Source organism: Serinus canaria, chromosome 9 (assembly GCF_022539315.1).
Source record: "Serinus canaria isolate serCan28SL12 chromosome 9, serCan2020, whole genome shotgun sequence".
Lineage (NCBI taxonomy): Eukaryota > Metazoa > Chordata > Aves > Passeriformes > Fringillidae > Serinus > Serinus canaria.
This window is the reverse complement of record NC_066323.1, coordinates 8279817-8307546: the sequence shown is the minus strand read 5'-3', so window position 1 is coordinate 8307546 and position 27730 is coordinate 8279817. Positions and strand designations below refer to the sequence as shown.

The 27730-nt window shown below is 57.7% G+C and overlaps 1 protein-coding gene across 2 annotated transcripts; it reads right to left on the bottom strand.

Annotated features, from left to right (window-relative positions):
- Positions 1 to 88: 88 nt before the first annotated feature.
- Positions 89 to 27730, bottom strand: EPHB3 (EPH receptor B3). 2 transcript variants are annotated; one of them, XM_030227072.2, is made up of 16 exons: positions 27637 to 27730; positions 14288 to 14352; positions 13212 to 13884; positions 5954 to 6109; positions 5470 to 5805; positions 4565 to 4689; positions 4241 to 4409; positions 4041 to 4146; positions 3573 to 3670; positions 3284 to 3406; positions 2938 to 3185; positions 2489 to 2704; positions 2250 to 2399; positions 1962 to 2155; positions 1638 to 1793; positions 89 to 1362 (listed from the first exon to the last, which is right to left on the bottom strand). In XM_030227072.2, the coding sequence occupies exons 2-16, from the start codon at positions 14342 to 14344 to the stop codon at positions 1254 to 1256; spliced, it is 2916 nt and encodes a 971-aa protein (XP_030082932.1). In that variant the 5' UTR covers positions 14345 to 14352; positions 27637 to 27730; the 3' UTR covers positions 89 to 1253. The 2 variants fall into 2 exon arrangements, with proteins under 2 accessions (XP_030082932.1, XP_030082933.1); XM_030227073.2 differs by having other exon boundaries at positions 3573 to 3625.

Below are 27730 nucleotides of genomic sequence, written 5' to 3'. Positions count from 1 at the left end.
GGAGGAGGAGGATGACCCCGGTGGGCAGCGAAGCTGCAGGCAGCTGGGCCCATCCAATGAGAGCGCGATCGAGCAAAGGAAACTCGGGTAAAATTCTTATTGCCTTTATTCTGCCCATTGCCTCCCACAGTCCTGCGGCCAGCACACACCCACGCACGCATGCACACACTCACGCACACTCAGGCACGCTGGGAGTCTCTCCCTCGGCTCGGAGGAACCGGGCTGCAGTGAATCCTCAGGGAAAGGTGAGTGAGTCTTTTGGCAGCAATCACAGCGTGTGTCAGGAGCGGGCGGCCGCGCCGGCGGCACCTGCTCCTTCTGCATAAAAGAGGAGGCTGGGGGAGCCGCAGCCCCCCGGCGCAGCCCCCGCCCCAGCCCCGCTCTCCGGCCCTCGGGGGAGCGCGGCTGCCGTCGGTCGGTCCGGGGGCGGAGGGTCCCTGTGCAAACGTGCTGATGGCCTCGCTCTGCAGTCCAGAGCTGGCCAGGAGAACCAAGAGGGTAAGAGATGAGGAGCCGGGCACCTGGTCCCCCTCCCTCCCCTTTCTGCTCCCTCTTATCTTTTTTTTAATATATCTCTTTTTTTTTTCTTTTTTCTTTTGTTTTTTTTTTTTGCCTAACTCCCTGCATAGTAAATCGGGTTCGGGTTCTGGCGTGCAAAGCCAAGAAAGGGAGCAAAGCCTTCCCTTCGGACACGTTCCAGTGCAGACCCTTGGGTGGAGGGCTTGCCAGGGCTGGAGAAGAGGAGTGATTGTCTGGGGCTGGTGGCCCCAGCCCTGTCGCTGGCTCGGCCTCCCCCGGCTGCTTCCATGTGGGGAACAGAGTTAGGGAAGGCTTTGGACATGTCTGACGGACTCGGCGGACGGGTCAACAGTCTGTGGCCTCGGGGAGGTGAGGGAAGTGAGGATTTGGGGGAAAACAGGGTGAAAAGAAATCCAAGAAGCAGAACAACTCTTCAAACCGATGAGCACCAAGACAGGGTGGGAAGTGGGATGTGCCATCTCTGTCCCATAATCCATCTTCAATATGAAGATGTGTTGCTGCCTCGCCATTCCAGGACAAGGGACGAAAAGCTGGGCTCCTTCAGCATGAGTGCCTTCGATCCAGGGAAGGGCGTCCCGTCCCATCCCGTCCCAGGCGACCGTCCGAGGCAGAGGAGCGCCGTGTGGAGGGGAAAACAGGAAGCTGGGCTGCACCGCAAACGGAACCTTTATGGCAGGTTCCCTTGGTCCGTTCCAATGCAGAGTCCCCTGTGGTCAAACCTGCACTGGGAGTGTCTGGTTCATCTGCAGCCTCATGTCCTGAATGCTGCTCAGGATCTTCTTCTGGTGCCCTGCTAGCGTCACCCCTATCCTCAGCAGGTCCCTGCAAGGAAAAGATGACGACTCAGCTCCCAGCCACCAGCAACAACAACATGTGGCCCTGCCCCATTGGGGCTATGGATCTATCCATCATTACAGCCCTCTGCCAAGCTCCAGTGCTCCCTCTAACACCAGAGGAGACTGGATGCTGAATCCCAGTCCTTAATTCAGCCCACCACACACCCAGGTGGGAGCAGGTGGCTGTCAGATAGGCAAGGGAGAGTGTGCAGCAGCCCCAGTCCCAGTTTTCTCCCTCCTCCCCTCCAAGCAGGGACTTACTCCGCAGTCATCTGTGCCACCAGGTCAAAGGAGGCAAACCCAGCATTGACAAAGTTCTCCTTGTACCGTCCCATTTTGATGGCATCCAGCCAGTCTCCCACGGTGGTGAAGGTGGTGTAATCTGGGACAGTGCGGTCCAAGAGCGGTTGGGAGATGCTAAAGGGCAAGAGAGCCACAGGTCACAAGGAGCAGGGCACAGACAGATGTAACTGGAAGCAAGGGATCCCCATTCTTATCCCCTCCCTCCCACAGCTCTATTCCCAACCACTCCAGTGTTCCCTGGAACTGGGGTAAGTGCTGGCTGGAAACAAGGATGTCACTGACCCAGACTGGACGCTGGCGATGACCTTCAGGCTGGCAGCATTGCGGATGAGCTTGTCCAGCGTGTTGACAATCTGTGCAAATTTGGGCCTCAGGTTGCGGTCCCGCACCCAGCAGTCCAGCATCAGCTGGTGCAGTGCAGTGGGGCAGTCCATGGGGGGTGGCAGGCGGTAATCCTGCTCCACAGCATTGATCACCTGCAGAAAGATAGGCAGAGGCAGGTTGTGAGCTGCCTAGGCTCGCACAGGCAGCCTACAGCTCCCAGTTCCCTACTCCCAAGAGAGCACTTACATCCTGGTTGGACATGTCCCAGTAAGGTCGCTCCCCGTAGGACATCACTTCCCACATGACAATGCCGTAGCTCCACACATCGCTGGCTGAAGTGAATTTGCGGTAGGCGATGGCCTCAGGAGCTGTCCATCTGATTGGGATCTTACCTCCCTGCACGGATACACAGCTACATGATTAATGCATACCTGAGGTGTGTCCCCCCAGCCCCAGATCCCAGATCCCTTGTGAGTGTCCCATACCAGAGAGCTGGTGTAGGTGGGGTCAGCTGGGTCATCCTCCAGAAAGCGAGAGAGCCCGAAGTCAGACACCTTGCAGACCAAGTTGCTGTTGACCAGGATGTTGCGGGCAGCCAGATCCCGATGCACATAGTTCATTTCTGAAAGGTACTTCATGCCAGCGGCGATGCCTCGCATCATTCCCACCAGCTGGATGACTGTGAACTGCCCATCATTCAACTGCCAGAGGAGAGATCAGAGGGATTTGCAACACCCTGAACAGATTGAGGAAGGATCCCAATGTGCTACCACCATCACCTTCCTCCTCTCTAGAGCCACCCCTGTTCTCCCACTCAGACCTTAACCCTGGGACACCAGCATGACCATGTAGAGAGATGGAGAAGGGCTCAGAGCTGCTGCCCTCCCCACGCACTGCAGCCCCCAGCCCAGGGAAGGAGGGGATGGATGCTCACCCGGAGGAAGGAGTCAAGCGCACAGTTCTCCATGAATTCTGTGATGATCATGACGGGGCGGCTCTTGGTCACCACCCCCTCCAGGTGGATGATGTTGGGGTGGTCGAACTGGCCCATGATGCTGGCCTCACTCAGGAAGTCCCGCCGCTGCCGCTCCGTGTAGCCCACCTTCAGTGTCTTGATAGCCACAAAGATCTCGCGGCGGCCAGGCAGCTTCAGGCGCCCACGGCACACCTCACCAAACTCTCCTGTAGTGGGAAGGAGAAAGGGGAGCAGCATGGTGAGCCACAGGAGAGGGTGAGAGGCAGCAGTCTCAGCACCTGCTGTGCCCAGCCCCAGGACTTGCCTGCTCCAATGACCTCCTCAATTTTCACACAGGAGATGTCAATCTCTTTGGCGAATTCCCGGACAGCTTCGTTTGGGTCCTCGTAGGTGAAAGGGTCAATGTACACCTTCATCCCAGGGGTAACTGCAAGGGCAGAAGCCATCACCAGGAGGGACGCAGCAAGGGTGACAGATGTCAAGCCACTTGGCTGGCTGCCAGCCCACCCCTTGTTAGAAAAGGCTGCCCCTTTGTGTGGGACAGGAATTGGGACAGCGTAGCCTGAGTCCATTTGCTGGGCTCTCACACTCACCATATTGCTGCAGCTTCTCTGTGTACTCAGGGTCGGTGTTGTTGCGCTGCTTCCTGCCCAAAGGAGACGAGAGGAGGTGTTCAGTAACCATCCCTTTCCTGATGGGGCAAAGACATTGACTGCCAACTTCCAAATCCCAGCACAGAAAGCCTCTGCCAGAGAGCCTTCCCTCTGGCAGCCTGTGCACAGAGCTATCCCTCCACCCGAGGTGCGATGGGAGGAGATGGCCTAGTTGTGCTGAGTGCATGGCAGGAGCCTGGGCAGAGCCCAGCTCGTGCTGGGCAAGCAGAGGCACAATCCTCCCACAGGACCCCTGCTCTGGGACCCAGGTGTGGCCGGTTCAGTCCTTCACTCTGTGACTGGAGCTGCCAGAGCTCTGCCCACAGGTGAAGGGGGGGAAAGCTCTGTGGCAGACATGAGCAACCCCTAAACCCAGATTTGAAGCCCTCTTCCCTGAAAAGCTAGTACCTGAAGCAGACGATAGCAATCACCACCACCACGATGACGAACACCAGCCCTGCAGTGGCCGAACCCACGATCAGAGGCAGCTCCTGGAAAGTCTTGCTGGTGGAACCTGATGGAGGGACAGGCAGGGATCAAGGTCAAGCTGGGAAAGGAGCAGGCATGGAAGGGCTGGGAGATGGAGGCAGCCCAGTGCTGCTACCTACCGCCCTCCGCAGTCGTCTGGAATTCCGTGGGGAGGCTGTAGCGGCCGTATCCCGCCACGGTGCGTGCCCGCACCTGCACCATGTACCGAGCGTTGGCCTTCAGCCCGTCCAGCCGCACCGAGTTCTTCTGGCTGGTGACTGTGTTGGCGATGCCATCGCTCTGGCCTTGCTGTAGGGGAGACGTGGGTGTCACCTCTGTGAAGCCACACTCCATTTGCTGGCTCCCACATCCCCCAGGAGCCAGGTTTGCAGGGACCCCCTATGCCATAGTGCTGATGGCCAACTAGAAGGGATGGAGGAGGGAAAAGGCTGTTCCTGCTTTACCTTCTCCGAGTACTTGATCTCATAGTCCAGAATGATGCCGTTGGGTCTCTCTGGAGGAGTCCATGACAGCGTCATGCTGTTCCCAGTGCTGCTGTGCAGGTGCATGGTCGGTACAGCAGATGGGGCTAGGAAGGAGGGCAGGGAAGGAATGAGCCACCTGCACCAGGTTTCCACCTCCACCATCCCACACAGTGTAGGGAATGCTCTGCCTGTGACCTGCTTGGATAATCTTGGTGGAAAGGCATGGAAAAGCTTTGAGATTGGCCTCCCCCAAGTCTCCATAAGGAGGTGTGATCTCAACCCCAAGGGGAGCCTCAGAAATAGCGCTGAAGTCATGCTTCACCCCATGCCTAACTGTAGACTGGGGAAGGGCCCTGCCAACCCAAAATGGGGCTCCCTCCCCTCCTTCATTTGCCAGGAGCTCTGTGCTCCACCCCAGCAACAAGACCCGTGAAATCAGATCAGTGCGCAGTGGCTGGAGATTACCAGCACGCTGGAGCGGGGCCAGAGTGGGAGGAAGGAGGGAATGGCAGAGCACTTGGCTGCCTGCAAAGGCTTGGGCTAGTGCTGAGCCTTCCCAGGTACACAGGAGAGAAATGTCATTTCCTTCCTCCTCCCCTCGCGGCAGGCACAGCATCTCTGGGGTAGGTCTAGAAGATCCAGAGCTCTCTGGAGCATCTGCCAGCCCTAGTCTTCTCTACTTGCATGCATTCTGATCTCATCTCCTCTAGGGACATGCTTTAAACAGAGAGGAGAGTTTACCCAGGGGATTTGATGCAGGCCCAGAGAGCCAGTTAGGCAGCACCACAAAGGACTGCAGCCTCCCAGGCTGTCAGAAAGAAATCTCCGTTCCGCTCTGCTCTGTGCAGGAGATACAGCCCCTGCTCCCTGGTGGCTCCACTGACCTGCCTGGTTGGTGGTGATGTTGACAGAGGCAAAATGGGGAGGGTAGGGACTCTTGTTGGAGATGCCGTTCACGGCCTGGATCTCAAAAGTGTACTGGGTGTGGGCCATCAGGTTGCTGATGTAGATGCGTCGCTCAGTGAGGCCGAGCTGGCGCGGCACGAACTCCACGTTGTCGTCGCAGCGGGTGCACAGGCGCCGCTCCACGCTGCATTTCTTGCAGATGACGTTGTAGAGCAGGTCATCCCTCCCACCCGTGTCCTGCGGCTCGCTCCACTCCAGCACCAGTGACGTCTCGTTCACGTTGGAGATGACATTGCGGGGAGCTGAGGGGACACCTGCAGGGAAATGTCAGGGGCAGGAGTGGGTGTCTTCATGTTCAGCTCAGCCCTGGCATGGGCACAGCACAAACCCCCACCCAGACACAGACCCCCATCACCTCCACAGCTTCCCCTGCCTCCCCTCCTTGCCCATAGCAGGACTCACTGGTGCAGGCGCTGTCTGCGGGGTCCGTGTCTGCCCGGAAAAAGCCGTTTCGACAAGTGCAGACCATTGCTGCTCCAGAGGTGGTCCGGCTATTGGGAGGGCAGGGAGAGCAGGGACCTTCCCCCTGCTTAGATTTGAAGGTTCCTGGGCCGCACGCTGGAGGAAAGAAAACCAGACCTGACTTAGAAAGTGAACCCAGAAAACATTCACTGCTCCCACCACAGCTGGGCTGCTTCCTCGCTGCCCTGCCAAATCTTTCATCAGTGGCTTGAAGACCTCAGGCCTCCTACAAGCCTTTCCACTGCCATCAGCCATGCCCAGGGACTCATACTTGGGAAGGGTGAGAAGAGTGGGCTGCTGGAAGCACCAGATGGCTCAGGCACAGCTCTGCCAGAAAATGCTGGGCTCCAGCAGCAGACCCAAAGTAATTGGAGGTGGGAAGAGCTGGTCACCACCAGCAGTATGGGGGGACGCAGCAGGTCCATCCAGAGCTCCATTCCTCAGTTATGTTTCTTCACTACCCTTCCCAAGGGTATTACCATGCTCCCTTCCATGGAGGAAGGCCATGCTGTTTTCCAGGCCTGGCAACCTTCACAGTGCCAGGTCCATCCTCTGGGGAAATACGGCTGGGAAGGAAAGAATTCCTCTGCAGCCCCTAGGAGAGGCCTCCACCACCCAAAATCAGCCACTCAGCCCCAAACCTTTCGCCTCATGCTCTTGAGCCACTTCTCAGTCCCAGGGTGGCGGCACCTCACGAGGTCGGCTCAAGTGGAGCACTGAGCGAGATGAAAACATTCCTGCAGGTCCTTGGCTGAAGAGCTGCTTCAGCATCACTGCCACCTCCCTCCTCTGCTTCCGATCAGGGTCCTTCAAGGAGCCGCGAGTCCTGGGATGTGGCCCCATTGGCACCACAAGGTGTTTATTTGTAATGAGGGGCACGTGAAAGGTTTAACAGCACTTGAGCCGAGGAGCAGAGCAGCCTCCGGGAACCTGACCCACACCTCAAAATAGCCCAATTTATCACATTGCTGCCCTAGGAAGTGGATTCTGTGCTCAGTGTTTGCAGCCGGATGAGGTGAGAGACCCACTGGCGCCAGCTCTGCTTCAGCATCACCCTGTTTACCACAGCTGGAGCAGCATCAGCACCGATGGCCCCGAAGGAGGGCACGTCCTCCTCGCTCCACCATGTTAGGGAAGCTCCCAGGGCAGGTAACCCTCCCACGCCTGTCACACATCATCCTGAAAACAGGAGGAGGTTCCCTGGTGCTTCACCAGGCTGTGGCAAGTGGAAGTTTCCTGCTATGAGGCATCTCCCAACACCCTCTGTGGAAGTCTTCCGGCTGTTTGCAGCCCCACACGGGGCGTGGAGTGCTGTGAGTCACACGCTGCTGGGCTGGCCCCACAGGGACCCGCACACAGCTCCAGGTGCTGTCCTGGGTCCCTGGTTTGCCCAGGCACCAAGCAGCAGCAGCCCCAAGGGAGAAGCCCCGCTCCTGTGCAGTGCTGCTGGCCAGGGGGACGTGAGAGCAGCCCTTGCAGAGGCAACTGCCTGCCCTCCCGCCCCTCTGCCTGGAGGGGTGTCAGGAGCAGCTTCCTGCTCCCAGGGTGCGAGCCTTCCAGCAGAGAGACTCCTCTTTGGCCAAAACAGGACTGACTACATGGCTCAACTAACTCCAGCTCCTTGACCTGAGTTCACCCAGCCTCTGGGCCTTCCCTTTGGAAATGAAAGCTTTGCCCGTCCCGACTGTGCAGGCTGGAAGGCAAAGCAGTGCACAGATCTGCTCCCTGGCAAGCAATGGGAAGCCAGCAGGTCCAGGGCTTCTGTCTCCCCAGCCTGGGACAACCAGGCCATCAGAAAATGTGTCTTTATGTGGACAGAAGAGGCCCAGAGGTCGCAGAGAAGTCTTGGCATAGGCAGATGCACCCCGGCTGGAGTCCTGGGCGGTTCAAACTGGGTGGATGCAGATTCACACATAAGGAACCAGATTGTTGAGGAATGAGAGATGACTGAAACCTCTTGGACAGGAACGCTCTGGGCTCAGAAAGCTGCCAAACATGCTTTGGTTATGGAGAGGAGCCCAGATCCATCAGGGACAAAACCCCCTGAACAGGCTTGTTGGGGGGAGAGTGAAGCCAGAGCAACCAGAGCTTGTGTGAAGCTGACAGCCCAAGCATGGCATGGCAGCCAAGGACAGCCAGGGGCTTGCAAAGGATGTAGGAAGGATGTGGGCACTTGGTCTCCAGCATGTAAAGTGCCAGCCGGTGCCCAGTGGGTTATGGGCACGGAGGTGACAGTGGCCTCCCAGACACAGGAGGAAGGGACAGGCAGAGCTGTCCTTCAGCAGCTCCTTGCCACCCCTAAGTAGTGCCCAGTGCAGCCACAAGGGATGAAGGCCTTTTCTTTGCATCCTTATGCTTTCATGGCAGGAGGGGGAGGGGAGCCATGAACCAGCCCTGTTAAGAAGGGGAAGAGCAGCAGAGGGACCGAGGCCCAGATGCACTCCAGTGTGTAGATTTCCAACTCTGCTTAATAAATCAGAGCATAAAGACCTCGGTGGCAGTGTGACAGCTCTCAGCCGCCACATTTGAAGGCTGTAACTGAGCTGAAAGCTGATCCCAGGTCCCTGGTGGATAAGCCGCTGTGTCATCTCTTCTCTGCAAGAAACTGCCTGTACAACAACCACTGTCTTGGCCGGCACGCTGCGGAACGAGCCTGGGAGCTCTGGAGTGGGAACGTGACTCCATCCAGCCTGAGCTGGGAAGCCAGGCTCCCTTCTCACTGCCGAGAGCTTTGCATAAGCACTTTTCCTGCTAAGTGTCCTCAAATAAAATAACAACTCTGAACCTCTGCACACAGATCACATCTCCCGGTGCTGTGCTGCGGTCACTTCTGGGGAGAACATGACAGCCAGTGACAGCCACAGGATAACAGGTCAGGGAACCGAAGCGGAGAGGAGCCGCTGGTTTGATGGGAGGGAGAAGCAGTCTGGCCTGACAGTGGAGATCAGCCACAGAGGGGATTTGTGTAGGGCGTGGGAGGGAGTAGGACAGTAACAGAGCCTTGCTGTAAAGCTGCCCCTGCACCCCCTATGGGGCATCGCACTCCCGGCATGGCAAACGCCGCCGTCCGGCTGCTTCTGGCCACCCCTCCAGGATTTTCATTAGCCGCCCTCCTCCAGGGCCTGATCTTGTCTCAAAAAGCTGCAGTACAGAGCTGGGGGAACAGCAGTGTACTACTCCCAAATACGATCCCCACCGTGGTGAATAAAGTTCAAGGAAGGGAGCTGAAAAAAACACCGAAATAAAACCCTTCTGGCAGCGGCAGAGAGCAGTGACTCATCCCGTAGGCAGCCTCCATTATTGCACGGGATGCAGGCAAGCAGCAGTGAACCATGCATGCATCCCCAAAACTCTGGGGTCCTCTCCCCTGGGGAAGACAAGGATAGCCATGACACACAGGAAAAAAACAGCCCCAAACTACCATGTTTCATGTTTTGACTGCTTCCCATTCACACTACAATATTCCAACATCCTTCCAGCTATTTCTCTCCCTGTAGGATTGAAGCAGGACGCCTCGCCTGAGCCTAGATAAATTAAACTGATCATATCCCTTTGCCCATCAACCCTGTAATTTCTTTAGAGGCAGCAGTCAGGTTTGTTCGGGACGATCTGTGCTTTATGAACCTGCACAGCTCGCTCCCTTCTCGCTGTCGTAAGTGGCTACAGATGGAGCAGAGCTGTGGAAGCAACAGCCTGGCTACAGCCGAGGCGGTAACTCTGTTTTTAAGTCCCTCTTAAAAGGCAGTTATTTAAAATAAAGTAAAATAATCACCCTTTGGGTGAAAATATTTCACACGAGCGCAGTCCAAAAGTGAATGGAGTAAATCTGAAGGGAGAGAAGGGAGAGAGCCTTTGGGGGTTTGAAGTGGCATCCAAGAAACAGGCAGGAAAACAATTTTTTTCTAAGAAAAGCAAAAAAAATTCAATAAGCAAAGCTGCCTCTTGAGCCACAGTGGGTCACAGGCAGGACGGCAGGGGCAGATTTCCTCGACTGTGTTACAAGTAACCCATTGTGGAGCTGCCTGGCTGTAAACCGGCAGCTCTCCCTGCCTTCCCTGCTGCTGCCTTTGATCTGGAATCCCGGGCAATTAATCCCAGGCAGTTTCACTTCCTGGGTTTCATGCAGCAAGCCCATGTTGCAATGCAAAGCTGCAAACAGTTGGCAAGTGCAATGCTTGCTTGGCATTTTTTTTTTATTTAATTCAGGGTGATGTTTTCATTAGTCACTGATTGCAAGGGAAATTTATTTTTGCAAAAATTCTGATTTTGGCCCCAGCTTGACCTGCGCTCACCTACTGATTGTGCCCAAATGTTCAGTGCCTGGAGCCATGAGAAAAGAAACATCAAAAAGACTGAGAAATGGATCTCAGGAAGGTGCGGTGTCATGCTGGACACTGTCAGCCCCAGTGCTCCTATGGTTTGGGTATCCATGGACTGCATCACTCAGTTCCCCTCCCAGGTGGGGTGCAGGCTCTGGGGGCACTGTGGTCCTCCTCCCAAGCAGAGGGGACATGCAAGGAGGGGGCTCATTGCCCACCCTGGCACAGCAGCCTTTCTGTCTTTGCTTTGTGTGAAGCCAGCAACATAAGGGGCGCAAATCCCAACAAATCTATCGTGGAGCACATGCCCAGGAACATTTCTGGGGAGCCTCTTGACACCAAATCCCCTGAACTGTTTGGGTGCCTCCTAACGAAAAGGAGAAGGGATGGGGCTGGGGAAAATCTAAATCCCAGGGGCTGCAGGGATTGGGGTGTGAGTGCAGTGCACCCCAGCCAATGGAGGCATGTGGGAGCCTTTGCTCCCCTCCCTGGCCAGCAGCTCCTTCTTGTCCTCTAAGAGCTGCCTCTGCAGCTCTGCGTGGTAGGGAGTGTGTGGGAAGCGGCACAACCCCCAGAAGGGCCGTGTGCTAATTAAATAAAGATAATGAGGCTGAGAATGAGATGCCAAATCAATGCTGTGGCAACTCAGGAGTAGAGCGCCAGGTACCAGCCTGGCGTATCGCCTTACGAAGCATGCCAAAGAAACTGTCTTCAGTTGGGCAGGATGAGCCCTCTGCTCCCGAGGGACTGGGATACAAGCTGCATTGTAACAGGTCTGAATGTGAGCTCTAATCTTGGCTTGGATGGAGATAAAGAGGAGGAGGAGGAGGAGGAGGAGGTCTTCAAAGGCCACTGAAAGTCTGGGAAAAGGGGGAGATTTACAACAGGGCTTATCCCATCTAAGCAGTAACTGGGTATTGTTATTTATTAAAATACCATCTGGCACTCTGGAGCGCTGCTCGCCTGCACGGTGAAGCCCCTCCGGGCTCCCTGGGGCAGGAGTGATGAAACCCCAGCTTTGGGGGGCTGCATCCACACTGCTGCCCACGACACCGGCTCTGAGACTTCTTGGGGGTGCTGGACTGTGGAAATGGGGTAAGGGAACATCCAGTCAAGAGGAGAAAAGGAGCTGCAGCTCCAGCTTCTCCCAGCCCTTCTTCAGCTGTTTCCACTTAAAACGCACGATCATATGGCGGAAAATCTGATCCTACAAGCGCGGTGCAACTTTCCCAGAGAAACGTGAGGACACTGCTGCTCCTGCCCAGCGAGAAGGCAGGCTGCCGGATGGAGACGTGCCCATGGCCCAGCGTGGCTTCCCTGCCTGCTGCAGCAGAAGCTGGGGCTTGGTGGGAAATCAAAGGTGCTAGAAAGCTGCCACATGGGGCTCTGCCCAGCTTGAGGATGTGGAGACAGGACCTCACCCCAGGCTCCTGAGCTCTGTCTTGCCTTGGGATGCCCCCTCTCAGCACGTCCCCGGTACTGGCTGGAAACTGTCACCTTGTGCCCAAACCCCAGTCTTGCTGGTAAAAAGCCAACATTGTGTATGGTCTAAGATCTCCCAGTCCAAGCAAGAAGGAAAGCAGCTACCCAGGAGCATGGACCTCAGTGCAGTTTAAAGTGTAGACGGATGCCTGGCAGTGGGGTCCATCAGCTCAGGAGGAGCCAGACTGGCTGCTCACAAGACTGATGCAGGGGGCTGTGGTGCTGAAGTCAGAGCTGTGCTGGCACTGATGGTGCTGGAGGCTCTGGATCCCCGGCAGAGCTGTGGCCCTGTGGAGACTGACCTCTCCCTACCCAGCCACAGCAGCACAGCTGTCAGCTACACTGCTCCCAAAGCCAACGGGGAGGCCAGCCTGGCCCAAGCCCCACGTCACAGGCCATCCCAAATCACACGGCCCCTGCCAAGAGCAAAGGGCTGGCGCCAAGCATCCCATCATCGGCGAGCACAAGGCATCCAGTGCTGGGGGCCCCGCCAGCATCCCACTCCCTTACAATGCCTGCAGCCAAGGGGAACAGCAACCCTTCTGCCCTAAACTCCAGCCACCCCAGGGTAGGGTCCTCCCTGACAGACACAGCTCACAAGAAAAAAAATCACCCCAAGGGAATGCAACATTCATCCAGACAGATTTTTCCTTACCAACACACCCAAACTGGGGTTAAACAGCAACACCAAAGCTATCGTGGGAGACCATGGCAGCTGCAGGACCCACACAGAGCTATCCTGCTGCTAGGGTGGCTCTCCATCCCCAACATCTCTATGTGCAGGATATGTTTCCTTCCCTTCCAGCAAGAACAAGGAGCTTCAGATCCCCTGCCTTCGTGCTGCTCCCTACCATCCCTGCTGCAAGCTTTCAGCACTGGCAGGGGGAGCATGCATCAGCATGGCTTCTCCCACAGGGGAGCCCGGCTCACCACCAGGGCTTCTGAACAAGCCTCCGCACAAGCAGCGTGAAATCACACTTGCCAAGAACAATCACTCGCCCCAGCCACGAGCACTGCAGGAGGGAGAGAGGGAAGACGCTGGATACGGCAGCAGCGATGAGAGAGAGGTTTTGGTAATGCTCAAGGGCTTAAATGTGCTGGATCCCTGCTGAGGACCATGCCTTGAGCTGCAGTCCTGTGCAAGGAGATGCATCCCACAGAGGGTAGCACTGCTGGTTGCTCACCAGTGTGTCCCAGCAAACACTGCATGCGTCCAGACCACAAAGGTTTTAAGGCTTAGGAGTCAAACTAAAGACCAGTCCTCTGAGATACCACCCTGCTCACTCATCAGAGAAAAGTCTCCAAAACCAGACTGAGCTCAACGTAAAATCACCTCCTTCACATCAATGCACGCACCCATGGGGACAAAAGCCATGATCACACTGCCATGCACATACCTTGGCACTGGGTATCCTTCATGGTGGGCTCATATCCAGCAGCACATGTACATGCTCCCACGGGTACCATCCACTCGCCGTCGCCGTTGCAGTACAGCTTGAGGGGCACAGACACCTCCACTGCATTGGGGATGCAGGTGCCCGGGGCGATGACCAGGGAAGTGGGCTCAGCCCCCGTTAAAGTCTCCGGGAAGATAGCAAAGCCAGCAATGGTGTTGGAGCATTTCTTGTAGAACGCCCGGACGGAGATGAGGGACATGCAGGCTCCCAGGTCTTGGAAGGCCAGATAAAAACCATTCTTGGAGAGAGGGCCAAAGCTGCGCACCTTGGTGTTCACGCGGCCAGACTCCAGCTTGGAGAAACTCTCGTCTGGGGCAATTGTATCCACTTTGATATAGGGGTTCTCCATCCAGAAAGGGCTGTTTGCAGAGGCAGAATCCGTATCTGACTCATAATAGAAGAGGTTGAAGGTCTCTTTGCAGGAGCCAGGGATGTTGGGGATGCTGTTGCAGTCCCGCACAGTGAACTTCAGCTCCACATAGACGCGCTGGACATCCTGGCGCTGGATGAATTTGGTACGAAGCCAGTTGTTCTGGTTGGCCTCCCGTACGTTGCACACCTGGTACGTGCGGATAGGGTTCATGGCCTCGTCATAACCACTGACTTCTTCCCACTGTGATTGAGAGGGAAAGGGTTAGATCCCCAGCCAGGGACATCAGTGCTACAGACACATTGTGAATGGCACAGAGCAGGGGGGAACAGGCAACAGTCAACAGGGAAGAGCAGCAGCTACACCTTCACCTGTCACAACCCTCCTGGTCATCAAGTTGACTAAGAGCAACCCAGGCCAGGGACCATGACACTCCCACTCCACTGGCACAGAGTCAAGAGGAGATGGTTTCACAAGGCGAGGATATGCACAGGAGGAAAGGCGAAAGATGCAGCCAGCTTCACAAAGGACCTGGTGAGCAACCATGATTCCCATGGGGCCAGGGCCAGCTCTGCCCTCAATTCCCATGGGGCCAGGGCCAACTCTGCCCTTTGGAGGTCAGGACCAGGGCTGGTTCCAAACTTACCCCTGTCTCCGGATGAGTTGTCCATGCCAACTCAGAGGTCACCCACTTTGTGTCCATCAGGGTCTCTGGAGAGAAAGGAAGGAGAGAAAGAAGTAATTGGAGATGAAGGCCAAGATTAGAGGGGAAAAAAACCAGGAGGAGTGGGGGAGAGGAGAGCTGAGCCTGACATTTCTGTGGAAAACAGCAACTTGGGGGGTGAGACGTGGTGGGAGGAGGGGGGAGCGGCGCAGACAGACTCCAGATTTCTCTTCTCCTGTCAAGAGAACAGGAAGAGCGAGGCGTCCCTGGAGAGCTGTGCTGGAGGAGGCAAGCGGCAGGACGAGGAGCTGGCCAGGTGGCAAGGGGGAGATGGGGACAAGCTGCCATCCCCAGCGACTAGCACAGCCAAACGTGTCCCCCAGGCAGTGCAGGGGTGCCAAAGGAGGAAGACCGGGCGCCCCTGTCCGCACCCTCCCCCTCTGCTTTGGCAGGGTGCTTATTTAATGTGGCTGGGGTTGAAAGGGCCCGTTCCCATGACAGGGTGGTGCGGGCCAGGCAGGTTTATCCAGAGGAGGAGGGACTGGCAGGCTGCTCTCCCAGAGACGCCCCACATCACTCATTTTACAAGAGGGGAGAAGAATTTGACCGTCTGGCCAACATTCCTGGAGCAGACTACAAGACAAACCACCCCGGCAGCATTCCCCAAACAGCCCCAGCCCCAGCCTTGGGGGAGCGAGACGCTTGTCTGGGAAGAGCTGCAATTGCAGGCAGCTGTCGCTAATCCCAGGCAGAGCCGCATGGCTCCGCGCGAGCACCACGCGCAAAAACAGGAGTGAAACACAAGAATGAGAGCACACTGACATGCCCAGGGGCCAATGACCCCTCTGTGAGCTGCTGGCCCTGTGAGCTCTGCTCCAGGGATGGCCCTTAGACTGTTTGGAGGGGAGCAGGCACCCCACCCGGGGTCCTCTGGACCTTCTTTTGCCTAGGGAGTTTGGTGGAAGCAGGGTGCAAATGCCTGGAGACCCTGGTGTGCTCAGGGGGGCTCTGCTGCCTGCACCGAGCAGGACCCAGGACCAGGGCCAAAACACCTCCCTGATGAGGGTATCCCCCTCCCCAGCCACAAGTATGGCCCCATCCGGAAACCCGTGCAGCCCCCCAAGGGCTGCCCATCCATCTGTCCACTTCTCAACCCACCCAGCTCAAGAGGAAGGGCAAGGAGCCATGGCTCTCCTAGACCCAGCAGTGGGCTGGGAACTGCTCACTCTCGCTGGCTGGGGCTCAAGGATGCGCCAGGGCAGCTCAGCTGTGCCAGCACCATGGCTCAGCCCCACAGCAAGAGGCAGTTTCAGATTCTTTCCTTCCACCCCAGGAAAACCCTAGGCTGACCTAGGCAGGGAGGAAGTGTGGAGGAGGAAGGAAGCATTCACGCATCGCAGAGTTTCGGATGAAGCCCGACTGGAGGTAAACACCTTCTTCCCGCGTCCCACCCTGGCAAGACCCGCTCCCAGGCCAGCACCCACAGGCAGGCTGGGAGCACAGGCTGTGGGTGCCACTGTGGCAAACAAACAAGCACGTTCAGGGACATGTGGGCTCTCTGACCTGCCTTGTGGCTTGCCAGGCTCCCAGCTGGGCCAGCGAGCTTGCTTCTCGCACAGGCTGTTCGCCCAGAGCAAAAACAAACACAGTCCCATTGTGGCCTGATGGCACCAGCAGTGGGCATGGCACTGGGGACAGAGGGAGGAAAATCTTTCATGGTGCCAACTCCCCATTGGTAGAGGTGCAGAAGGGCATCATCTACATCAGACTCCAGCGCAGAGATGGTTGCTGGGCAGAGGTTATTTGCTGTTTCTCAAGAACACAAACTAGGGGCATCTGGCAAAAACAGAGGGAGACGAGGAAGAAGCCCTCTGTCAAGCAGGTAATGCAGGAAGGGTGGGACACAGGATGGACAGAATGGGTTTGTGCACCCTTAAGGCAGCTTCTGCTCAGTCCCAAGGCACTACCTGCCCAAGGGACACAGCAAGCTGCCATCTCTCTCCCTTCTCATTTCCCATACCATCAGTTACTGAACCCCGGCAGGATCCCAAGTGTGGCTTTGCACAGCCACAAGACCACTGGAAACACTGCTGCACTTCCCAGACCTCTGCATGGGGTGGCTGCCAGAGCGGGTGGGCAGCACCAGATGATGGGGGAGCAGGTTCCAGAAGGGGGCTGCCCACACCTCTGCAAGGGACAGGCCCCGTGCTGGCTGCCCTAATAAGGGCACAGCAGTGCTGAGGGCCCAGACACGCCATGCTGGCAGTGAGCAGAGCCAAGCGTGTGCTCAGCGCTCACAGTGCGGGGCTGCCAATTCCCAGGGCAGAGACTGTGCGGGTGCAGCCAGTGCAGGGCCAGCTGGGGGTGTTTCTGCAGGAGGAGCGGGGAAGGGATGCCCTGCGTTCTCAGGGCTGGGGCTGCTGATGGATGAGCGGCTGTGGCGGTGAGTCAGGCTGGGGAGATGGGGATCTGGGTGGCAGGGTGTGCCCGCAAATAGAGTGACACAAGGATGCTGTGGCAAGCCACAGCATAGCATGGACTGACCAGACCATGGTGGGTGTTTGCTTCCCAAACCTGTCCAGGGTATGTGGGAACTCTCCTGCACAGCAGCAGGCCCCACGTAGGAAGCCCTTGCAATGGCAGTTGTCCCCTCCGGCAGAGTCCTTCCCCTTGAGTGTCGGCCATGGGCAGAACCTCAGCTTGGACAGGAGGCTCGCTGCCTGCATCCTAATTTGGCAGCATCTGCCATCTGACCAGCAGAGGAGAGAAAAACTGACAGAGCCAAGCCGGCTGTTGGCGTGAGAGCCACGTAAACCACATGGAGAGAGCGGGGAGGGGAAATAATAATAATAAAAAAAATTTCACTGAGCAACTCAGCTAAAGGAAACAGGCTGAGCACAGAGGGCAGAGGGGGTTTCCTGCAGCCACCGGAGTGACCCAGGAGGGGTCAGTGGAGCCTCCCAGACCCCTGCAGCCTGCCATTGTGAAGGTGGTGGGTAGAAGGCCCTATGAGTTTCTGTGCTGCATGGTGCAGGGGCTGGTGGCACACGCTGAGCTGAGTTGCAGAAACTGCTCTCAGCCCTTAAAGGTGCTGCAGAGCTCTCACCATGACCTGGCCCTGAACCTGGTCCCCTCTCTCAAAAACACTGAGGCACACCAAGCACTGGTCCCCCTTGAAAGGGCATGTGAGAGGGCATGCTTGGGCTGGGAAGCCCAAGCACTGGGCTTCAGAGGTTCAGGATCAAGCAGTTGCTCTCTTCCTCTGGCCCATGGTGCCAGAGGGGGGGTTGAGAGGTGTCACTGGTGATTTCCTGGTGTGGTTCAGGTTTGCAGGTGCTGTGGAGGGACATGAACGGCGTCAGGGCTGGCTGAAGAGTGAGTCAAAGCCACTTCAATCCCGCACACCACAGCAACAGCCTGGTCCCATTAGTCAACGGGAAATTGGCTCCCAATTTTGCCAGCTTGGGGAAGTCACCCTAAGGCTTGCTTTATCACTGTCTGCAGCGCTGGGAGTTGTCCACTCCTTACCTTTAGCTGGGCAAAATCAAGCACGGAGCAGGAGCCTCACTATGCTCAGCAACTGCAGCCAGCCAAGCTTGACTCCACATAGAAGAAGAAGTTCCATGGCAGAGTGAGATCCCAGGACAGGGAAAGATTCTTACTCCTTGGACAGGGCTGTGAGCATCATTCTGGCTGCCTCCTCTCTGCCCTGCACATCTCCTCCCAAATACACCCCGAGCTGCAAAGACGAGCAGTCCCCTACCAGCAGCCCTCCCACTACCTCTACAGAGTCCCAGCAGTTCACTAGGTGTTTGAAGCCCTGGCAAGGACCCATCTGGAGCCGGGGACCTCTCTCTCCCGGTGCTGAGGCTCAGGAATGCGGCATGCATGGTCTGAGGCCAGCGAAAACGTTTGAACTCCCCCCTTAAGAGGCCCAGAGAGCCCGTCTCGCGCTGTTGAGCGGCAGACGCGCGCAGCAGTGATGGCTGAGCCAGAAAAGGGGGGGAAATATCAAAATTCTTTCAAGATGAAGCCACTGGGGAAGATTCAATCGTCTACACCAATAAGCTCCACTTTGAATGCTCTCCCCTTTGAATACGTGGACTGGTGGCTTTTATCAGGATACACTGGCAATATAGGATACCAGCTCTTTGGCCTGATCAGGAGAAGACAGCTCATGCAAGTCCAGAGCATCCTGGAAGAAGGCAAGGGAGAAGAGTTAGTAAAGACACCCACGCAGCCTTGCTGCAAACAGAGGAACCTGTTCTGCAATGTGTCCATGCTCTCTGTGAGCTATGCACACTATGGCACCATGTCTGCAGGAGCTCAGCATGGGGCAAGTGGCCCAATCCAGCCTTATGTGGCCCCTTGCCCCACACTGAGCTCCTGCAGATGCCATCAATAGCTGGGCCATTTGCCCCAGGACATGGCTTGGCTTCCACCTCGGTGGCTGCTAATGGTGGTGCCAGGTGCCTCTTTTCCCTCTCACTGTCATGCTTTTCTCCTCTGGAAGGAAAGCTAGCTTGTTTAGAGATGCACTTTTAATCCTGGAGACTGCCTGCTATTCAAAAAGCCACCAAAAGGGGCATCTCTGTATATTTTAATTTCTTTCTCAGTTTTGAAGATAATTACACCAGGAGTGAGTGGCCTTGCGTGCTCCCCATTCAAGCACCTATCGGTACAATTAATCCCAGCACTGTTCTGAGCAGCGGCACAAAGGGCCTTTGGTGTAAGGTCCTTTATCTGGGAACAAAGAGCTGCCTGTGGGAGAGAACCTGAGGTTGCACTTTTCCCGCTGACAAGCGTTCTGTACACAAAAGCTGAGCCACAGGAGCGCCCTGTGAGCGCGTCAGGTCTGGGAGACCCCGCAACACGTTTTCTTGAAGCATGTGGCTCACCCAGATCCCCCCTCCTCCTCCTCCTCCAGGAGGGTTCTTCCCCCTCTGACCCCACCTAAACCCTGTAGCCATCCTCCTCCCAGGCAGGGGATGTCCCTGCTCCAAGGCTAGGGGACTCCACATGCTGCCTTCATTTAGGAAGCTCTCCCACGTGCTCCGTGGATGGAGCACACCACAGACAGCAGCTCTAGAGCACAGGAGGTGGCGTGCTGGGAGGTTTTGGCACTTGGCAGCCCCTTGTGCTGGAGCTGCACTGCAGGGAGGAGAGGCTTTTGATGATGCAGTCAAGCGCCAGGAGAGCAGGGAGGAAGGCTGCAGCCAGCGTGGGAGGCATCAGGCAGGGAACCAGCAGGCACCCTCGGTGGTCAGGGGCTACCCATGGTGGAGGTGCCAGGCATGGGGTTTGTGAGCCTGGGGAAGGTTCTGGCTGGCACTATTTGCTAGTTCTCTCTGCAGGGATGGGGCTGGCAGCACGGCCAGCATGCTGTACAACTCATATGCCCTCATTCTCCCTCAGGAATCCCATCTCTTCCAGGGACCCCCTGCACACCCATCTACCCTAGTGCCCAGTGCAAGGCCAGGGGGCTGTGCTGGTCCCACCCTTGCCCTCCCCGACTGTCAGGCCGGGCAGGCCAGGCAGTGTGGTTCAGCCCAAGGGAAGGGCTGGAGCACTCCCTATCACCGCCCACGCTGGGAACCTGTCCTTATGACAAGCAGGGCGCCTGCTGCTCCCCAGCGCCGAGGGGGGAGACGCGAGGCTGCCGTGGGAGCTGGCCCCTCACCCCAGCCCTCTCCAGGGGGGCACAGTGGCTCTGACCGCACATGCCCACCAAGGTCCACTTGTCCCAGGTCCAAGGCAAGCCAGCAACTTGTCAATGAACTGGGAACAAAGGGAAGAGAGGAGGGGAAGAAAGAAAAAAAGGGGCCTGTATCACAGCTGTGGCCCTTCATGCCAAGGGCGTTTGGCCCATCATCAAAGGGGATTGGATTTGCTGAGGCAAATGATGACACATCCACTTCAAGCGGGGCAGGTTCTGCCTGCTGCTGGAGGTGAGCCACCGGAGTGAAGAAGTACTGTGGGCACTTAATAATAGACTCATTATTTCTGCATTATGGCAGGGCCCAGAGGCCCAAACTGAGATTAAGGCCCCTCTGCGCACACGGGGCACATGTACACACCAAGCCAGGCAGTCCTGGCCCAGAGAGCCCAGCCAGGGGTGGGCAGCACTGCTAGTCCTGGCATCACTCAGCACTGCCAGTTCCAGTCCCGCCAGAACCTTGGTAAACTCACAGCAGGGCCCAAAACTCCAATTCCAACGATGCTCCAAGGATGCATCCTTCATTTCCCAATCCCACACCTACACTGGGGTATTAAACTCAAGCCAGGAGACGGTCCCATGGCTCTGAGCCACTGGCCTACTGCATCTCTCTCGCAGTCCTCCCCATCCGATCCCAATGTCCCGCACCTTCTGCATTGGCCAGATCCAGATGCCAGATGACTGGGAGCTGCCTGGCACATGGGCTGGAGGGGGACAGGAATGCTCCCTCCATCCAGCCCTGCCCTGTCGCCAACCCACCATCCGCTAACTGGCTGGAGAGGGTTTTCCGGCCACGTGCTCCTCACCAGGAGCTGTTTCCTGATGGCTGTGAGACAGACTGAAGCATGTGAGAGAGGACAGGTGCCAGCTCTGCAAAAGGCAGCTCAAGTGGCAGCGGCTGGGATGCAGGGAGGGGTGGGTGCCCCCTTCCGCTGGTCACGCACTGGATCAAGGCGGGAAGGGCAGATTTCTGCTGTTTTATGAGCAGAGCTATGCCAAGCTGGGCTCCGGCACCCGCCAGCATCACACTGTGCACCCCCTTCTAAACCACAGCACTTGGAGCCTTGGACTTTTGCAGGATGGCATCTTCTGCCCTCCAGCTGCATGCCAAGGGCACGTGCAGCCCGCTGCCGAAAGCCTGCCAGGTCCTGCTGCCAGGCCCTGGTCCTGCAGAAAGGCTGTACCGACACTGGGAGAAAACGGGAGCCAGCTGCCCGAGCCCAGCCCTGCACTGCAATTACTGTTCTATTAATACCACGGGGATTTCGGATGTCAGAGCCCAGCGTGCTATGCCAGGGTCAGCTTGGCCAAGGAAGAGCTGACATCCCTGCCCACGTGGTAGATGTGCCTCGATACTTGCTGCTTCAGCTTGTCTAGGGGGAAAAGATGCTTTTGCTGTGCCAGGCTGTGTGCAAAGGGGAACGGACAGATCCCACACACAACCTCTCATCCTTGCCTGCTGCCAGACTGCCCACTTGGGACAGGAATGTCCCTGCCTGGCCCAGGGGAAGGGGCTGCCCGCTGCAGCTCTCTGCCATACGGACAATGTGACCAGCTGTGCCAGGCAGGCAGGAGCCCTAGGGCCAGCAGGCAGGACAGATTTATAGGTCGCCGTCCCAGCAGGAATGGCCATGCCGCCATCCTCTGCTGCCACAGAAATAACTCATCTGATCAGGAGATGCCAGACCTGTTCGAGCCACAAATGCCATTGACTAGGACACAGGCAACAAATCAGCCTGCAAAGCCATCCTTGTTTCCAGAACATGTTATGATGGGGACACTCCTGCCACCTCTCTCTGTGACCCCACTGCCCTGTGGCCATGGTTTCATGGGGCAGGTGTCCCCATGGGGCTACCAAGCTGAGCTGGGCTGGTACGGGTGGATGAAGAGCCCCAAAGTCCTCAGGAGAGGGAAGAAAAGGCGGTCGGTACTGCAGACCTGCCTCCGCAGGGCAACTGCTTGCGTCAGGCTGAGATCCAAAAGGCCCCTCTCTCCCTCCAGCTCCATTTTTTTTCCAGGTTGTACTTTTGGAAAGTGCCCAGAGAAAGAGTAATGATATTTAAAAGAAAAAAAACAACCACCCCTTCCCCAAAAAAGGTTACTCTGTGCACATCCAAAGGCTCGCCCCACAGACGGGTAACTTGGCTGCCAAGCTCCATCCCATCCCGGCAGCGCAGAGTGGGAGTTTCTGCCAAGATCTCCCTCCTCTCTACTGCCTGGGGCAGTTACCCAAATCTCCGCGCTGCTCTCTGCTCACTTCCTCAGCTCTCTGAGAGCACCAAGCCCATCTGGAACTGCTTAAACCCAAATACTGCCCCCCCTCCCTCCTCCACCTCCCCCACCCCCAAAGTCAGATTCTTCCAAAGTTAAAACAAGCACAGAGTCAGGAGGGGGTGCCGGGCCGGGCTGACTCGCTCCTTCATTTCGGTTTAATTTCTGGGGAACTAGAATAAATCTGTTCCTGGCGATCGTTCAAGCCCTGCACATTTTTCTCATTAATAAAAAAAGGCCTTGGATAGCACGCCGCGTGTGCGTGCCCCCCCTCCCTGCGGGGTCCCCCTACGCCCCAGCCCTTGTGGGGCAGGCACTGAGCACCTGAGAGACGCAGGACTGGGTGCAGGGGACATGGGGACAGCAGTGCCCCTTCCCTGGGACAGGGATGGATTTCGGCAGCCCTGCGCAACAGCCACACCTCTCAGAGGAACAGGGAGGCTTAAATCCCCCCGCAGCTGCTGCTGGGCAGGAGAATCCTGGGGGAGGGCTGCCCTGGGAGGGGACATCCCTGCTGCCCACCCCTGCGGCACTGCAGCCCCCGCAGGGCCCCCGGGGCATTCCTGGGGAGGGGGCCGAGAAACAGGTGTTTGTCAACAGCTTCTGCCACATGCATGAGAAACGCCAGGCCCGGCAGCACAGCGGGGCTTAGCAATGGGCAAAAATAAAATAAGGAGAATGCCCCCCCCAAGCAAAATCCTCTCCCCTGTCCCGGCCAGGAACCTTCAGCCAGCACACACTGGCACGTGCGTGGAGAGTGGCCATGGGGCCGGTGCTCGGCCCTGCTGCTGCGCCCCAGCCTCTTCTCAAGATGGCTCCCGTTCCTCTTCAGCGGGGCGGCCATGCGAAGACAGCTCTGGGCTTGCTACCTCCCGACTCAGGCAGCGCAGGCTGGAGGGCTGAGCTGCACGAGGGGAGGGATGCAGCTCCTCTGGGGGGGGTGGCACTGTGGGAAAGGGACGTGGCCCTGCAGAAAGGGGATGTTGCCCCACTCCCAAGCTCAGCTCCATGAGTCCTCCGTGGTGATGCTGAGGGTGGGTGATAATGGTCCCCAAGCGCAGGAGGATGAGGCTTCACCAACAGTGCCAAGCCTGTCCCTTCCCAGGCAGGATGCCCACCTGCCTTCCCTACAAAATGGCTCCCACTTGAGGCTCAGCTCTGTGAGGGAACAGCCCATGCCCCACAGCCAGCACCGCCCAGCCAGAGCACAGGGCTGGGTTTGCAGCAGCAACAACAACAAAAATGCAATAAAAAAAACCAAAACATGACTTCAAATGGGACGGTCCCAGTCGGGTGGGAGTGTCACTGCAACAGGCTGCCTTGCCTTCAAGATGGCAGCCCATCCCTTGGGGCATGGGGCTCTGCCTGGCTCTGCAAGGAGATTCCAGCCCATGGAGGGGCACCACCATCCCCCAAATGCTTCATGGGAACATGCTGGACCCAGAAACAACAGCAGCTCATTATGGTTTCAACCACTGAGAAGCTTGTGGCAACGGCAACCACCAGCTCCACCGCAGCCCTTGGGTAGAGTCCCCCTTTCCCAGGGTTCTCCTCCGGGGGAGGCTGACACCCACCCTGTGGTCTGCACCAGCTGGGAATGGGGATTCCGACCCCGGGGCCACCCCAGCACCCTTCCCCCAGCGCGGCTCCGAGGCGGAGACGCTTAATCCCGACAAACCAGTTTGACTCAGCACAACAGGAACAGCTACAATTTTAAAAACATGCAAGTCTGTGATTCAGATTGCTGGGGCTGTTTTAATTAAACAGCCAAGCTCCTCTGCTCCAGCGGCAGCAGCAAACGGCTCACGGAAAGAAAATGCAACAAACTGGTTTCCCCAAATATCTCTTGCAGTAAGTCATCATAACAAAACAAGGAGTTTCGGTTCATTCCTTAAAAACCAGAGGCCGCTATTCCCAATTGCAAGGGCTGGGCAGGCATGGCCTGGCAGCCACAGCCTCACTGTACACTGAGGGAGAAATGTGGGGCTGCAAACATTTCTCCTGGTGCTCCAAGTTTTCCCTTTCCCCAGCTCTCCGCATGCTCCGCTTGACACAAAGGAAAGCCTTTCTCCTCCCCTCCTCGGCAGCATGGAAGGGAAGGCTTCCTTGAGCACAGCTTCTACCGAGGAACAGGAGATTTAATGAATCCAGCGAGTGTTTCAGAGCCCCGCGATCCACTTTCCCTCACAGCCCTACCCCAAGCACCCATAAAACAGCAGGGCCAACTTCACCCATTGCCCCACCAAGAAACATGCCATTACTGTGAAAAGTAATTAAACAGAAAGCAAATCTCTGCCAAGAAAATACCTGGCAGCTCCAGCAAGGGGGTCAATTAAGCAGGGGTTTGCCAGTGCAGAGAGGAGCATGGTCCATATGTGTGACACCCAGCTGGGGTCGGGGAGGTGTCACTGGGCAGAGCCCAGATGAAGAAAATCCCCCCTAGAAATCTTGCTGCGCTGCGGGGTTTGGCTATTTCACTAGAGCCCAAGTCTGCTCAGGACTACGTGCAGCAAACTACAGTGCTTCTGCATAGGAGTTCACGGGGAAGCACGTGGGAAACTCCAAGTTTAAATGGAGTCCTGAATCCAGAGAGGATGCTCAGAACAGGAACAGCCTGGGAGAGTGGCTCCTAGGGAGAGCAGGTCCCTGTCCTAGTCTACCCGCACCCCCAGGGTGACAGGCAGATCCAGTCTGTGGCTGTTCATGCTCCCTTGGGCCAGGGTGTTTTGAAGCCTGGGGTTTTAGCCCTGGATGGTCGGCAAGGGCCCGGAACGCAGCACATTCCCTGTGCTGTTCCACCGCGTCCACTCCCCACAGGGCCTCTGCTCCCACAGCCCCACTGGGACAAACTTTTCGGCTCAAACCCCTGTGCTGGAGAAAGGATCCGCTGTTGCCCCTGGATAGAGCATTCCTTCTGCAGCCGGCCCGGGGACTGCTGAACCGGAGAAGAAAAACACATTGTGACTTCAAACAGACCCAGCGCACTTACAGGATCTGGAGAGAAACCATTTTCTCCTCGGCAGCACAAAGCCCTCACTGAGCTGCTGCCGAGCGCGGCTTTTCTCCTCCACCCCCGTGGGGCCTTGTAAAGAAACCCAACTCCCCGCCATCCCCTCGGGAATGGGGAGCGCCATCCAGCCCCAAAGCCCCCTGCCCTTCCAGCCCGGCACCAGCCGCAAGCCCAGCCCTTTGCACCTCGGAGGGGACGGTAAAGTGGCCGGGTCTGGGGACTGCTCGCTGCTGTTGTCTGCAGGACGTGCATACAGATTTATGGCCACGCCAGATTTATGATCAGCACTAAAATATCCAAACAAACGTGCACATGAGATTTACAGTAACCTCTGGAACGCGCCAGTCCCCGTCAGGAAGCAGCGGTGAGCGTGGACAGAAATGCCAAACGTAGCAGAAGAGCGGGAGCGGGAGCTCGCTGACCCTGATGCGAGCAGCAGCTTCCCTAAGCTGCAGAGGCAGAAGCCTCTCCAGGCCAGCTGCAACTTTCCCTCCAGCTTGAACAAGAGCAAAGGGAAAAAAACAATTAGGAAAAAAAAAAAAAAAAAAGAGAAAATCCCATTGGGAATCGGGGCCAGCCCAAAAACTGTTGGGCAGCTGCCAGCCAGCCCTGAAGTGGTCCCACTGGACTGGCACCCAGCTGGGCCCTGACCCCTCAGACGCTGTGTTCAGCCCCTGACCTCTCCACACATTCGGAAAGCTGAAAAAGCCCAATGACTCCTCAGCAGGGCCTGTTTATTTTCTCTCCATCCGACTCTTTGCATTGCTCCATCCCCAGTCGGCAGTGGGGGAGAGGCTTGGGGGACTGTCCCCAGGTGATACACACCGGTGATACACACCGGTGCTGCCAGCCCCCATGCCAGCTATCCTTCCCAAATTCCTAAATCGCTGATGGGAAGCAGGTTGCGAGAGGCCAGCTGCAAGCGTGGGGCCCCGCCGGGCTCCCTGCCCACAACTTCATCCTCCGGCACCTCTCCAGAAGGCAGGGATCCCCGGGCGGGTGCTCCCCATCCCGCGAGGGCTGAGTGCCGGTGGCTTCTCCCTTCCCCTGCTGCCGCGGGATTCCCGCTTAGCCGGGAGCTCACGGACCCGGCAGGCCCACAGCTCTGATTCCCACGGCGTACAAAGGACGAGGGGTTTTAAATTTTTATTTTCCCTTTTAAAGAAAAAAACAAAAAAAATCGGACGGGGGGAGGATGAAAAGGAACGCGGACAACAAGCACCCCCCAAACTTTCTACAAAGCCCAAAGCTAGAGGAAAGACGTCTTCCAGTCACCGCAGCGGGGGAGGGCTCCTGCCCACGGCCACCCCCGGCGCCGCGGCGCGAACCTCGCAACGCGGGGCGATGGCAGCGGGAGCCCAAAGCACGACACCGCCTCCGAGCAGCCCCCGCCGCCCGCTGCCCGGGCGGGGGCACCCACAGCTCCGCTCCGACCGGGGGATCTCCCTTCCTGCCGTCCCTCCCTCGCCAGCCCCCTCCCGCCGCTCTGGCAGCGGGTACGGTTACCGGACACCGGAACGCCGCCGCCTCGGCACTTCGGCTGGAGTCCCGCACACTTTGCGCCGAAAAAAAAACCCGTCCGGGCCCTCTTCTCCTCCTTCTCTCCGGTGAGACCCGCCTTTCCCGCTCAGGGACCCCCGGTACCCAGCGGGGCCAAAAGCCTCTTTCCTCGCTCAAAGCTGCGGGTGCAGCGGCGCTGCCCCGCAGACTGGGGATCACTTTCCAAGGGGGAGAGAATTACTCCTCGTTCTATTCCCAACTCCATCGGAGCTCGAGGGTGGGCGAGCCGCGGAGCGCAGACCCGGTGTCGGGGGTAGATGCGGCACGCGTGGCCACTCGCCCCGGAGGTCCCACGCTGGAGCCTCGGGGGTTAAGGCAGCGGGCGCGGCGAGCCCTGCCGGGGAAGGGATGCAGCCGGACACGGCACACGGACGCTCCTTCCGCGGCCCCACCAGTTCTGGCACGCCAAGAGCTTCTACTGAAAGAAATATTAATTTTCCAGCCCTCTCGGTCGTGGCGAAAAGCCTCGAAACGTGAACCGAGTATCCAAAGAGACGCCGCTCCTTGCCAGCAGCCGCCGGCCGCGGATGCCGCGGCTCTGCCGCGCCGGGCTCGGTTCCACGGGGCGTTGACTCTGAAACCTACTGAGGGCGGCTAAGCGCTGGGAGCGGGGCTGCGGCGGCGAGCCCTCCGCGGGGACAACCGGGCATCCGCGGCGCGACTACGAGTCGCGCTGAGCCACGACGGGCCTGGGACATCCCGGAGGATGTGTGCACCCGTGCGCGGTCGCTCGGGCCCCGGTGCGGCGGACGGGCACGCCCGCCCGGTACTCACCCTCCAGAGCGCGGCGGCCACCGGGGAGCAGCAAGAGCAGCAGAAGGGGGAGCAGCGGCGGCGGCGGCGGGGGGGCCCCCGGGCGGGCCGCGGC